Raw genomic sequence first — 14,249 nt, 5'->3', positions numbered from 1 at the left:
GAACTCGCAACTTGAAGGACAACTGGTATTGGTGATCAATGCAAGAAATCGGATACAAACCAACAGTCAACTTTGAGGAATAAAGACTGAGATTAATATGTATTAAAGATGGCTCTCCAAAGCCAACTTAGCCAAGAGTGAGTTGAGCCTTTGAGATGATTTGACCCCACGCCTCCACAAGTTGCATTTAGCCGGAACTGAGTGATTCGTGAGAATGCCGACCGAAGGAACTCCACTTGTGTGTTTTTGTGGACTGTGGATTTTACCCCGCGGGAATTGAGGGGAGAACTTGGAGAAGCATCATGCTCTTCTCCGCACACAACAAGCTCCGCGTGAACGCGACTCATACTGGAGAGCATGGACACCTTGGACGGAGAGTTTTTGAAACCTCATCGATAACAAGTTTGCGAATAAAAGAAACGAAGGTAGAGACTTCGAACGAAGTTTCAGTCGAGACGTGGACATCGCACGCTAACAATTGAAAACACGTCACTGGAAGCGATCGTCGGCACTGGTTCTAGAAGAACATGGAGAAGTGAAATCAAAATTTGGGTGATTTGATCGAAATCTTTGGTATTCTGTCAAAATTTTCCCTATCATTCCCAAAATATATCCAAGAATCATGAAAAGTCCACTACCACCGCTCAAGGAAGGGGGATAGCCTGCTTGTGGTTGACAAAGACACCTTCGGGGTCGTAGACAGTCTTGAGCTGCTTGAGACGGTCAAAGTTGGAGCCGTAGAGACGGGAGCTCCACTCGGCCTCGGAGAGCTCGGTATCGGCATAGTTGACGAAGCCGCGGAGGGGAGCGCCGCCGGCAACGAGAGCATCCTCGAAGGGCTTGATGAGTCCCTTCATGTAGGTGGTGCCGTCGGCGGGGTAGGAGGTAGCATCAACGGAGTTGGCCTCCCAGCGGATGAGCCAGAGGTTCTTGCCGTGGGCGTAGGCGGTGTCGGCATCGGCGATGTCGCGAGAGACGCCGCCCCAGAGGTCGAGGAAGCCGGACTTGCGGAGGTCGGTGCGGTTGAAGGCGATGGTGGTGCTCTCGTAGAGGGTCTTGGCCTGAGCCTCGGTCAAGGGGTGGTCCGTGGTGATGGTCAGGGCCTGGGTGTAGAAAGAGCGGCCACCGAGGGTACCGCCGTTGGGCTGGTTCATGCCTGCGCCGGCGACGGCGACCTCCATGTCCCAGAAGGGGAGCTCGGTCTTCGCGACGGTGCCGTTGCCGCCGATGGCCTTAAGAGCGGTGACAAGAGGCGCGATGACGGTGTCAAAGTCGGCAGGGTTGCCGTAGAAGTAGCCGGTGCCGGTGTAAGGGGGGCCACTCAGGGACCAGCGGAGAGCGAGCTCATCGGGGCAGTCCTTAGAGAGGGAGAAGTCCTGGATGGCGATGACGGCCTTGGCAGCGGCCGTAGAGTCGAGTTGGCCGCCGTTAATGGTGAAGTTGACGGCGGTCTCAAAAAGGGGCTTGTGGGTGTTGGTGGTCACAGAGAGAAGGACACCGTAGGAGGCACCGGCACCCTGAGCAGCCCAGAAGAGGTCAGAACCCTTAGCGGCGTTGACGATGGTGCCGTTGTACAGCATGTACTCGACAGACTCGAGGTTGTCCATGGGAGTACCAAGGTGGCGGGAAGAAGAACCGTATCCGCCACCGATGCTGGAGCCAGCGAGACCGACGTGAGCACCTCGGACGTGGGGGAAGTGACGGCCGTGGTTGTCCCAGAGGTACTTGAGGACGGGGCCAACGTGGGTACCACCGCCGTAGGTGAGACGGTTGGTGGCAGCGTCAAAAGAGACGGAGTTGAAAGCAGCCATGCTAATCACCAGACTGCCCGGGTTTCCGAAGCCGTAGGCCTGGAAGGAGTGGGCGGCGCCGAGAGGAGACGCCGAAGTGGAAGCATTCCGGGCGCAGTCAAGAGACAGGGCGACTTGGTCCTTGTTCTCGGGGAAGGAGATGGCGGCCGGGTCGACCTTGATACGCTTCTGGAAGCCGGTGGTCTCATCGGCCCAGGTGGCATCGGTGCTGATGACGTTGCGGACACCGGCGGTCGTCAAGCAAGACTGAAGAGCGGCGGCCTTGTTCTCGGCCTGAGCGCTGACGAGAGCGGGAGAAGCACAAAGGAGTGTAGCGACGGCTAAGCGTCTAAGAGAGAATGTGGAATCCATAGCCGTAGTATGTACAGGTCTATACAGCCTGGTAATAAAGAAACGAATGTAAGGATCAAAAGATGGAGATCTGGAAGACTTGAGCTGTGAGGCTTAAAGACGGGAGTCTGTAATCAGTATCCGAGCCTGTACACGGGTTCGTCTTATACTTAGCTTGAGATATATGGGACCATCCCATTGAGGGTCTCCTCTAAAGACTCGTACGGATATTCTCGTAGAGACGCCTTGGTAAATGGCAATCGGTCTCGGATCCTCGGCCGTCGCCTTACACTCGATATCCGTCTCAAAGTCAAATATCTCTCCAAGCCAGGGCCACGGTGCTACCCGATCTTGGCGTCTGTCCCCTCCCTGACTTAGCGTTGTTCCACTGTCGACGACTCCACGACCCATTCATTGAGACTCCAGAGCCAGGGAGAAGTATCAATCACGCCTTGTTTAATCATATCAATCAATCTGGTTCTGTATTAGGTCTTGGCGCTGACCGCTCAGCCTCTTGACCTACTCAAAGCAGAGAGAACCTTGTCCGGGTGATTCACCCCATGAAGCAGGCCAAACCTAGCTCCCAAGCGTCTTCTCTATGTCGCCGTCATTCTGGAACCGGAGCCCGTCCCCCTTTTCGGCACTACCGACCACCCCGGCGCCCGTTTTTTAAGGTTTTGTCATTGGGGCGCAAAAAGGCGCCAGATATTCTTCAGACCAGGCACAGCAGGCGTAGCGTGTAGCAGCGGCAATAGTCGACACCGAGGGGAATGGTTAACGCCAACTGTTGGCCCCCACACACTCGCGGAGTTTTGACCCTTACCACCTTGGGGAGTACACGCGGAGTTTAGCTCTTGACCGTTATAGCCTTCACCACACTGCTTGGTCTTGGCGATGAGGCGTCTTGTTAAACAGCCTTCGAAAAGCGAGTCAGAAGAACTGAGGAACAAAAGGCAAAAACTGGAGGGCCCCTGAAATCTCCGTGAATACCGGCACCTTGGGCAGAAGAGTCTTGGCAGGTTCAGCTGGGAAGTCGGGCTTTGCAATTGCGACTCTGAAGCTCGGGGCCATTCGATTGCACTCATTACCTTTTTGGTTTGTATATTAACAGGTTTCGAATCCCCTCAGGTTCACGATCCTAGATGAGGGAGAACTATTGCGAAGACTTGGCAGACTAGGAAGCAGAAATTCTAATCGCTCTTTTCAGCAAAAGACTTGGACTAAAAGAGTCCGAATCCACTCATTCTCATCCTTCACATCGCCAACCTCGTTTGCAGTTAAATCGCCGTTTACCCACCCCTCGGTTGCGATTGACCTGCCTGTTTTCTACCTCACCACATTCGCTCATTACACCACAATCCACTCATTTTGCCTATCCTTTCCCATTCACTCACTTGAGCACATTCTTTTCTTTCATCCCGACTCTTTTTCCGCTTACACAATCGGCTTCTAATCCATCCGCCATGCGCACCTCACCCATGAAGAGCCTCTTGGCAGGTTCCGCCTTTCTAGCGGCCTCCTGCAACGCCGTCACCCTTTACGCGGCCGATTCGGGCGGAAATGTCACAACCCTCTCCCTCACCACCGGCGCCAACGCGAGCTTATCCGTGGCCTCCAAGTCGGCAGACTGCGAGGTGAACCCAGCCTGGCTCACCCTGGACTCGGCCAACCGTATCCTCTACTGCCTCGACCGGGGCTCGAACTCGGTTCCCAACGGCTCACTAAACTCCTTCTCCATCGGGGATGGAGGCGCCCTGACCCGCATCGCTCGCATCCCGGCGCCCGCCAGCGGTGTCGCTGGTGAGATTGTCACCACCGAGTCTGGTGCTCGCGGTTATGTTACTGCTTCATAGTAAGTGCCAAATTGCCAACGTCGAATTAAGCACTGCTGTTGTGTCCGTGTGTTGTTTGTTTTGGCGCTTCCGGTGGGATAGTTAAGCGTCACTGGGAAAACTTCCGCAAGGCCTCCCACCGGCTATTCGGACTTTGACTCCCACCGGTTCTTCGGACTATGACCTGCAACTCAATCTGTACCTTAAAGACATTAAACAAAAGTTGTGTTTCAAGCTAACACAATGTCTCAACTAGCAACAAGAGCGCAGTTTCCGTCATCGCCCTGGGCGATAAGGGAGCTCTCCCCGGCACCGCGCCGCTCCAGGAGTTCTACCCGACCCTCGAGAAGCCCGGCCCGGTGACCGCCCGCCAGGACCTCAGCTACCTTCACCACGTCATCATCGATCCCAAGAACCAATATGTTCTTCTCGCCGACCTCGGCGGTGACCGGGTCCGTGTCTACACCAAGGACCCGAACAGCGTCGCCCCGATCAAGGAAGTCGACGGCCTCGTCACCGGCCCCGGCGTCGGGCCCCGCCACGGCGTCTTCAAGACCATGGCAAACGGCGACGTCGTCTTCTTCTTCAACGGCGAGCTCGACCAAAACATCTACTCGTACAAGGTCGAGTACAAGGAGACCGGCCTCGCCTTCACCAAGATCTCGTCCATCCCCTCCGTCAACGCCGACTACCCTGCCACCAAGGCCCCGACAAGCGAGATTGCCATCACTGTGAGTTTGAGTTCTTTTTCATCAGTTCTGGGTCTCCATTTCCTATTTCGTTTTTTGCGAAGACCCCATCCCCTGCACTGTCGCAGATCTTTTTCTAGGCTTTATTTCAATGCTGGGTCGGCCCCCACGACCTCATGCATCTCCCAAATTAGGGCCAGCGGGCGCATTCTACATCCGGATTGGTAATGATCGTGTTTGTGGAACTCTTTGACTGACAATGTACCCAGCCCGACCAAAAGTTCATCATCGTCTCCAACCGCGATGTCTCGTTCCGCGACTCCCCCGTCCTCGGCTCCGGCCCCTCAGACACGATGTCCACCTTCGCCATCAAGGACGACGGATCCCTCGAGTTGGTGCAGCTTGCCCCCTCCGGCGGCTGGTCTCCCCGCCAGTTCTCCATCAACAAGGCCGGCGACCTCATCGCCGTCGGTCACCAGAACAACCGCACCGTTGTCATCTGGAAGCGCGACCTCGTCTCGGGTAAGATCATCACCGAGGCTGAGGGTGGCAAGGTTGGTCAGGTCACTCTCACTGGTGCTGTTGTTGCCACCATCTTTGATGAGTAGTGGATGTGCAAAAACAAAGCCTAGAAATTTAGGCCACATTGAAAAAAACAAATAAACAAACAAAATATCAACCAAGTTCCATTGTTTCCAAAATTGAGGTTTGAGAAAATTAGTGATGTTTTCGGCGATTCATGTATCCGTCAGTAATACTACCAGCGCAATGACGGGGAAACTTTCGCCAGATTTGGAAATGTTGCGGCGATAGCTGCAGCCCAGGTCAAATTAGTTGTCGAGCCTCGAACCTTACTAGAATGTCTATTATCTGGGGCTTGAAGCGCATTTCACAAAACTTGGGGCGGGAGTACCTTACGACGTAAAAACGCCGACAAAAGCTGGAGTTCTCATATTCATATCCAACCTTATCGCTTCAACATTAAGTGGTCTGTCAATTTCTCCAAGTGTAAGAGCGTTCACGTTAATTAAGTTCAAGCAAACTACAACTCTAGTGCTTTCAGATGAACCACCGATTACCTTAGTAATTACATGATCTATACATACATCCAGGATTCAAGGCACACTCGGAGTTTCCATAGACAGACATCAGGAACTCAACTCTTGCTTGGCGCAATCTTTATAGAGTGATATGTGTGGTCCTGCTGCCCAACAATTTGACCCTTCATTTCGGAAGCCCGAACCTCTACCCAGTTTGTAGATTCAACTTTTCGATGCTAACATAGCTGATTTACTCGCACTTTCTAGAAGCTCACAAACCATGCCAGTCACTATTCAACTGCTCTAATGTCATGGTGCTCTATTCTGGATACGAACTAAGTGTGTGTTGTAATTAAGCAAGAAGTATCATCACACAGTCTTGTTACTATGAGATCCAGACTTCGAATTTCCGAAGCATGCGGCAATCTGTATACTTGCTCACCGCGTACTGGGATAAACTGTTCCAGTTTAGGCTACTGTTTGAATGGAGTTTTTATGTTTCGTGCCGAATGCTTTCAATTGGCAGTGCGTACTAGATTCTGCATGACGGCTCATTGGATGGATTCAGAATATTATGCAGTAGCGCTTATGCATAGCCGTTTGGCTTCTACAAATAGGAGTTGCCACTTCCTTCGGTTATAGAACTCAATCGAGCGAACGTTGATGCCTAACAGAGGTAATGTCAGATTTGATCTAAAATCTACCGCAACACTCTCAATGTTCGATAAACGTATGTTAGGTATTGCATCCAATCTCGGTGCATAGGACATGGTGTTGCGGAGTATTTAACATTTTACTGATCGACCGTCCAAATTACTATGGCATACCCTGGAAACTCATTGCGCAAGGAGCTAGAAGATCACTGGGAACTAGACGTACCGGCATATGAATACTCGCCCATCGACCGAGATGCACAAGAGCAGCGCTTTCTCATCCTCCATCCGTGTCCCGGCGACAAGAGCGATCCAGAAAACCACGTAAGATGCAGCATAGAAGTACGACCGCTCGCCAAGGCCGGGCCGTTTATCGCTATCAGAGACAGTAGAGGCTATCGGCTGCTACGGGATGTCATCGAGATCGATGGCAAGGGACTCGTTGTCCCAGTCGCGTTGGAGGTCTTTCTCAGATACTTTCGCGGTCACCGCCTGCCCGTGACATTATGGATTCGGCACATCTGCCTCGAAGAATTCTCCTCGGCAGAAGATCAGAAGGAGTACTGGACCCGTGACTTCCTCGACTCAATGTACGCAAGGGCAACTCAGGTCGTGAGCATGACCGAGGTCGTCACCGAGCTGCTGGAGAGGGGCATAGTGGAAAGAAGAATCCATTCAAAGTATGGAAAATGGGACAAGACATGGCACTACATTCAAGACAAATCGGAGCCACCGTTCCGGTTCACCTTGCCCAAAATCTATCCAATCAAGCTAGGGAAAAGCCTATCCAACGATGCGCCCGTTACGAACCTTGACTACGTGCCGCTCGACATGCTCGTCGGCGAGATCCGTATTCTCGTCGTGGCACCTTCAGAGGACCGCGAGGCACCAGTCATCACCCATCTGGCCCATTGCCCGATGGTGTGCGAAGTGTCCTACCACGCCTTGTCGTATACCTGGGGCAACGCTGGGGATACAGTCGAGATTGTTGTCAACGGCCATAGGATGCAGGTCCGGCGGAACCTAGAACAGGCTTTGCGTACCTTTCGGAGCAAGGAAGTGTCAAGGCCCATCTGGATCGATGCCTTGTGCATCGACCAACTAAACGTTGCCGAGCGCACTAGACAGGTTGCACGCATGTTTGACATCTACGACCGCGCATCCCAAGTTATCTGCTACGTCGGCGAGCACAGCGACGAGACCGATATGGCGCTGGACTTTGTTAAGCTGATGGACCAGCTCAAGATTGAGATGAATAAGAAAGGTGAGTACGACATCGGGAAAGAGGGGGAAAAGATTGGTCCGGATGTCTATCCTGCGCGTTGTGCGGCTTTATACAAGTTCATGTGCCGTCCGTACTTCAGACGAGTCTGGGTCGTCCAAGAAGTCGCCATCTCGTCAGATCCCGCAGTGATAGTCGACAACGGCAAAGCCGTCGCATTCGGATCCCTCGACGCCGCCGCGTACAACTTGCAAGCCATGATTGCTTTCAACCCCGTTCTCAGAACGCAGATGATGATAGCAGACCCGCAGCTACATCAATTTGGTCTATCGTACGACGAGCTCATATTCATTCGCAAACTCTTCTACTTTAGGCACCTGATGGCCGGAGGAGAGCTGTACTCCCCGTTTTTCTCACCCACCGTCAGGAAGGACAGCCCTGGCTTTCTCGAGGCCGCCATTCTCACACGAGACTTCCAGGCAACCGACGGCAGGGACAAGATCTTCGCCCTGTGGAATTTGGCGCAGGATAAGGAGGGGCTCGACTTCAAGCTGGATTATAACAAAAGCCGCCAACAAGTCTTTGTTGACTTCGCAACAGCTTGGTCAAGACAGCACGGAAGTCTCGATGTCATCGCCGCCTCTGAGCCATGGCATAACGTCAATAACTTCTACAGTCTCGTGCCGTCGTGGTGTCCCGATTGGACCGTCCCAGCAGCCACAAGCTGCCTCGTCCGTCGAGAGAGGATTCCCATGAGGTCCATGAGGCTGATGGACGACTTGGACGGCGAGCTGTACTCCGCTGATGGGGGAATTGGACAGCTTCGCGACTTTGAAGAACTCTTCAGCTTTAACAAGGGCATTCTCAGCTGTCGCGGCGTTATCCTAGACGAGATTGATGAAATCGTCGAAGACCCAGGGAGGATGCCCTCAAGACACGTATTCCATCCACCCGATCCAGACGCCTTCTACAAGTTCCAAGAGTGGACAGCAGCCATACCGAAGATCTATCAAGACCGCGAAGCCAGCCCGTACGATGATCCTCTGCAAGCAGCCATCGCCATGTTCCACGGCGACGTGACCTCGGCCTGGAATCGCCGCGGACAGGACCCGGAAAAGCTGGCAGCCCTCAGTGCTCGCCTCAATAAGACCAAGGAGCAGAGCGCGTGGCTTCACTACGACTGCATTACTGCAAGGTCGCGCCATATCCCGACGCACGAGTGGCCTTTCAGCTATGAAGGGCGCTGGTGGTTTGATATCGTACAATCTGTGCTTCGAGGAAGGACGCTCTGTATCACGAAAAAGGGGTACATGGCCCTTTTGCCTTCTTACATCTCAGAAAAGACTTTCGACAAGCCGTGGCTCTTGGCTGTGATAGCGACGTGTTCTGTGCCAGTATTGCTGCAAGAAGTTGAAAGTGTAGATGGGAAGACTGTGTATAGTTTTGGTGGCACCTGCTTCGTCCAGGGATGGATGGAAGGGGAAATGCTGATGAGACCCGAAGACTCGGCATCGCCAGCTGGGTTCTGGTTTACGGAAGAGGCAAGGAAGAGTACGTTGCATATTCGTTGAGGTCTTGTCATTTATTGAGATGGCCTCTGAAGAACCATAATGAAAAGTGCGTGGCTACCCAGAACCCCCTTCCCCTTGCCATGCTACATCACAAAGCCTAGGTACACGGCGTCTTTGTTCGATCTTTCCAATATGTACACCAGTCAGAGAATGAAATTTCGATCATGTGTACTACTTACTAAATATGTCTGAGGCAATACATCTCTTCGGCACATTCTATTAGTTACTCAGCTTCACATCCGGGGGATGCTTAGAAGTATCACTCAGCCAAAGACTAGACATGATGAATCTGTCTATGCCTCGAACTTATGTATATAGAAGTGCACCAGCTTGCGCCCTCACTCAACCAAAGCAAGCGCACTATTGACCCTATTATTCCCCTCAAGACCCGCAGGAAACCGGTTCTCAACAAACCTCAACTCGACACCCGGCCGGAACACCAAACAATGCGAACTACCCCCAAAATGAAACATCCCAATCTCCTGCCCCTTGACAACCTCCTCGCCAGCCCGCACAGTCACCTCGCAGCTAGACACCTCCGTCATACCCACAAACACAATCGCCATCAACCCGATCCTCGGATTCCGCGCCCGGATATACACCACCGCCCGCGTCGCCACGGCAGCGGTGTACGCCTGCGACCTACACGGCGCCTGCGGATCCGGACCATCCGTATCATCATCGCCGTCCCCACACGCAGCTATGCCCTGGTACCGGTTCACGCTGAAGTACGTCCCCGGGATCATCTCCACCTCGACTATGCGCCCGCTCAGTGGCGCGTGCCAGCGGTGGTAGCTGAAGGCGCTCAGGTAGGCCTGGTAGATCGTCCCGCCGACGAACTGCGGCGCGAGCGCGTTGTTGTTGAGCATGTCGGTGAGGGAGTACGGTTGGCCTTTCAGCGTGACGTCTGCTCGTAGGGTGACGTTGGATACGGTTTGCAGCGGCGCCGACTCGCACGCGTTGACGATGACCGAGGTGTTGTCGTCGACTTGAATGTCAACAGTTCCACTGCTGCTCCTGACGGACAGCTTCTCCCCGCCGTTGTGTTCCTCGTCATCAGGAAACTCCACAGGTCGAACACCCTCCCGAAATCGCCTCACAAAGAACGCATCCCACGATTCATAACCAAGAGTCTCCGTATCCTCAGCATCGGGACAAACAAACAAGTCCTTGAACCCCAGCCCTCCACCTTCCAACCTTCCATTCGCCCTCTCCGCCATCACAACCTGCCCAGAAGCAGACACCCAAGCCCTCAAACACCCCCTCGAGTCCCCCGAAGCAAGAAACTCGCCCCAAGCACTCAACACTCCTCCCATCGCCTCATTCACCTCCTGCCTCCGAAAGAATTCGTAACCCGCCGCCGTGCCCATGGGATAATTCAACAAAGCATTAATCGGCGCGGCCACAAACCCCATGGCGTCCTCGTTACCCGGCCGGTCAAAGAACTGCGGCCCGGAGCGCATGATGACGTTGACGACCTGCAGGAACTGGCGGAAGGACTGGACGGCGGGTTGCTCTGTCGGGTCGCGGGGCTGGAGGGCGGCGGCTTGGGTGAACATTTGGTCTGCTAGGACGGCGAGGTGGGGATCGTTTTGGACGACGGTGCGGAGGTTGGTGAGGCTTGGGTTTAGGTCGTCAACGACGGCGACGGTGGCGGTCTTTGGGTTCAGGGCGGGAGTGGTGGTTGTAGTTTGGTGGATTTTGTGGGCGAGCCATTTTTCAGGGGTTGAGGCATCTTGGTGGTTTGGTGGCTCGAGGCTAGAACTGGCGTCCTTGTTGGACTTGAAGCTGTTGATGAGATAGTAAAGCATGATGAAGTGAGGTCGATAAGATGCTGCGTTTAGGAGCGGATGGTTTCAGTGGCCGACATGAAGGACACCAGAATGTGTGCCAGTACGAGGTGAGTATCGAGACAAATTTTGTTAAGGGACAAGATTTATACCATATTTTCTAACAAGCAACACGTACTCCTGAATGAGACGAACCTTATGAGTAGGCTCTTGTGCCCTGGCATCGACTCTCGATGTTTCACGGGCAGCTAACGTATTGGCAGACGAAATGAGACAAAATCCACTTGTCTTACTGCGGGACTGCAGGATGCCGTCAGATCGTCCAATCGGACCACAACCGCAGGCTGGGGTGACACGATTTGCACAGCTATTGACATATCTGGTGTCAACTTTCAGGCCGGTCAAGCAAACGTCTCAACACAGCTCCCAAGTTTCTCTCCCTTCACCGCCATGACGACTAAGCGGTCCCCTTTCTTCAATACGAACACAACACAACGGGGCCCAGTGCCGGTTCCGCCAGACTCAGTGCTCGCAAAAGTTCCACTCCATAGTCGTCATCACCCCCATCCCCTGCTCGGCAATCGTCGTCCTCTCCTCCATCAGATCAGCCCGTATCCTCTTGGCCTCCTCGATCCCAATCGGAAAATCCATATTATCAAACACCATATCCGTAACCTCGGGCGGCAACGTTCCCAACCGGTCTCCCGGCGCGGCGCCCTCCTTCCACCACCCTCTCTGCTGCGGCGGCACATTCGCCGTGCCAATGATGGGAATCCTCGGGTCCACGAGAAACAGCGCGAGGATCTTGCGGTGGCCCGCCTTCGTCTTGTCGACGAGCTCAAACGGCGCAACGCAGTGCTGGTAAACGTTGGGGAACGCGAGAAGCCTGTCCTCGCGCGTGAGAGCGCTGCCGAGGCGCTGGTTCGTGTCCGCGACGGAGTTGATTGCCAGCGTCCGGTTAATGGTGTGGAAGTCGCCCTGTTCGTAGTTGAGCTCCCCCATGAGCTCCTCCCTGTCGGCGACGGTGCGGAAGGCGAGGTGGCTGTCGGTGATATTCTCGTTGTCGTAGTAGTAGAGCGCCGTGGCGGCGATGTGCTCGTTCAGCTGGCCCTCAATATGCCAGGACCCGCCGTCGTACGTCGGCTTCTCGGGCGTGAGGTGGACGTTGGCGAGCTTCACGATGACCTGGATGCGGTCGGCATGGTTGAAGAAGCCGGAGGTCAGATTGACGTCCTTGGGCTGGAGCTCCATGGGTTTGTACGCGGGGACGGGCGGCTTCTCGATTGGGTGGGTACGTTCGAACCAGATCTTGTCTCTCCGCCAGACTTCGCGGCTGGGCTCCTCGGCGCTATATCCGCCGGAGTCGTCGTTGAATTCGTCCTCGTCACGTTCGGCCTCGTCTGGGTCTACCGGGCGGTTTTCAGGACAGCACCACCGGCTGCACTCCGCTAGGCATTGTGTCCGGGCTGATTCACAGGGGATGCGGAGGGTCTCGTAGTCTTCGTGCCACCTGTATACCAGATCCCACATGGGGAGAGCTTTCTCGAGCACCTTTTCGATAGTGTTGTAGAGGCCGGCATGGTGCTGTGGGTGCAGGTTGTTGATATAGCTCATGATTTTCGGCTTGCCCTCCTCAATGTCAATGTCGCACGGGAGCCACTGGTACTTGACGGACCACAGGTCGTCGGAGGATTGGTGGTCGGGATACCTCTTCTTGGGAACGGGGATGACGTCTCCTGTGCCGCAGGCCGCCAGCGTGTCTTTGAGCAGGACACGCTTATCGGCGACGATGCGAGACTTTCCAAAGACAAGAGGCCAGAGAGAAGGGTGCACGAGGTCCAGGACCTTGCCGTCGCTGCCGGGATGCCAGTCCTTTTCGTTTTCGGAGATATTTTCGAGAGCGGCTACACCCTGTTTGAGTTCTTCTCTTACTTCCGGAGTGATGGCACTGTCAGACTTGATGACGGCGGACGAGGCATCGAAGATGGGGATCATGCCAGTAGCTTCGAACAGCTTGGCCTTCTCACGAAGCTCAGCGAGAGCCTGCATTACCGGTTAGGAACCGCTCATCAACGAGGAGCCTTCTCAGATGCAGCCCAGCACTTACAAAGGTAAACAAATCGTCGTCAAAATAAGCATACTTGAGACCCACGGCCTTCCAGTCGACAGCCATGACCTCCTGCTTCCACTTTGCAACAATTTCCTCATCAAAGACCTTGACATGCCAATCGGGCTTGTTCGTGATCTTCTCAACAAACCACAAGATGGCGATCTCTCCCCACGTCAGGGTGGCTGCCTTCCACTCCTGTACGGCGCTGGGGAACGCGGCATCGTCGTCGGGCATCTCCCAGAATTCTTTACCGAAGCCTGGGCGTATTAAGGGGGCGATCTCGCCGTCGTTCTTCTCTATTATCAGCCACCATGCTACTATAATATGGGTTGGAGGAGGAAGTCTTACGTAGGCTTGAAAGTCATCTGTCATGTCCGACCGGTCTAGGACGGTCCGGATGACAGCTTCGGGGACATCCTTTCCGAACTCGCTCTTGACCCATTCCGCACCGCGCGCGAGGGTTGGAGTGATGTCGCCAGGTAGACTGTCGGCCCACTTGCAGAGGGTGAGCCGCTCGCGGACAGTCAGAGTGGTCGACATATTAGCTGTTGTCAATCCCCTCGGTGGTAGTCTGAACTCGAGTCTAAGATGAGCTGATGAGAACGACCTCGACCCACTTCCAGGCCTAATGAGATGGATGGTAAGACGATGGAATTGCAGATGAGTTTCGATCTACTAGTGTGAACAAAGTTTTGACCTTTTGTACTCCAGTGGAATGATCACCGTCAGGGTAGCCAAGAGGTATGGATTGAGGGGTCGATGCTAGACGGCCGTGGGATATTTGTGGTTCCAATTAGGCTGCAACGCGTCTCGACGGTAAAGTTCAAATGGTTTAAGGATGGCGCCTAACAGTAGCAGAGGCTCGACCACAGGACGCGAGATTCCCACGAAGTCACGTTGCTTGTCGAGTTCTCCCTTTGCCCATGTCTGGTCGTGCTGTTGCCTGCTGCTGCCTGTGACGGTGGGGACCGCGGGACCGCGGAATCGACCGAGCTTCAGGGAGCGGTACTGACCAATGGAAAGCAGCCGAGGAGTCCAATGTCGTAAAACAAGACTACCACCTATCTGCCTCGACAAAGTCTAAGGTAGCATACCGTTGAGCTGGTGTGAGTTAAAAGTGCAGTGCAAATCTGCCCCCGCATGCACGCATGGCCTAACGAACACGTGATGAGTGCAGATGCCGTAGACGGGCCGAGAGACC

At 54.2% G+C, this 14,249-nt stretch overlaps 5 protein-coding genes across 5 annotated transcripts; 2 read left to right on the top strand and 3 right to left on the bottom strand.

Moving 5' to 3' along the window:
- Window positions 1–644: 644 nt before the first annotated feature.
- Window positions 645–2,307, bottom strand: HER10_EVM0011354 (FAD binding domain-containing protein; the record flags this gene model as incomplete). Its single annotated transcript, XM_035480787.1, has 2 exons — window positions 1,726–2,307; window positions 645–1,653 (listed from the first exon to the last, which is right to left on the bottom strand). The coding sequence occupies exons 1-2, from the start codon at window positions 2,160–2,162 to the stop codon at window positions 645–647; spliced, it is 1,446 nt and encodes a 481-aa protein (XP_035336569.1). The 5' UTR covers window positions 2,163–2,307.
- A 1,297-nt stretch (window positions 2,308–3,604) lies between these two features.
- HER10_EVM0003548 (YkgB) lies at window positions 3,605–5,270 on the top strand (the record flags this gene model as incomplete). Its single annotated transcript, XM_035473221.1, has 3 exons — window positions 3,605–3,993; window positions 4,230–4,704; window positions 4,932–5,270. The coding sequence occupies 3 exons, from the start codon at window positions 3,605–3,607 to the stop codon at window positions 5,268–5,270; spliced, it is 1,203 nt and encodes a 400-aa protein (XP_035335843.1).
- Window positions 5,271–8,338: 3,068 nt separating this feature from the next.
- HER10_EVM0007741 (uncharacterized protein) lies at window positions 8,339–9,148 on the top strand (the record flags this gene model as incomplete). The annotated part of the gene is made up of 2 exons (XM_035477286.1): window positions 8,339–8,559; window positions 8,710–9,148. 2 exons carry the CDS (start codon window positions 8,339–8,341, stop codon window positions 9,146–9,148), a joined length of 660 nt encoding a protein of 219 aa, XP_035336244.1.
- A 338-nt stretch (window positions 9,149–9,486) lies between these two features.
- On the bottom strand, window positions 9,487–10,959 carry HER10_EVM0006882 (phosphatidylserine decarboxylase; the record flags this gene model as incomplete). The annotated part of the gene is made up of 1 exon (XM_035476455.1): window positions 9,487–10,959. The coding sequence occupies one exon, from the start codon at window positions 10,957–10,959 to the stop codon at window positions 9,487–9,489; it is 1,473 nt and encodes a 490-aa protein (XP_035336167.1).
- Window positions 10,960–11,139: 180 nt separating this feature from the next.
- HER10_EVM0012451 (uncharacterized protein) lies at window positions 11,140–14,182 on the bottom strand. Its single transcript, XM_035483180.1, has 3 exons — window positions 13,397–14,182; window positions 13,046–13,339; window positions 11,140–12,981 (listed from the first exon to the last, which is right to left on the bottom strand). Exons 1-3 carry the CDS (start codon window positions 13,586–13,588, stop codon window positions 11,461–11,463), a joined length of 2,007 nt encoding a protein of 668 aa, XP_035336668.1. The 5' UTR covers window positions 13,589–14,182; the 3' UTR covers window positions 11,140–11,460.
- Window positions 14,183–14,249: the final 67 nt, after the last annotated feature.

The sequence above is a fragment of the Colletotrichum scovillei genome (assembly GCF_011075155.1).
Source record: "Colletotrichum scovillei strain TJNH1 chromosome Unknown Contig00003, whole genome shotgun sequence".
NCBI lineage: Eukaryota > Fungi > Ascomycota > Sordariomycetes > Glomerellales > Glomerellaceae > Colletotrichum > Colletotrichum scovillei.
Note: the sequence above shows the minus strand (reverse complement) of the source record. Positions and strands in the feature narration are given on the sequence as shown.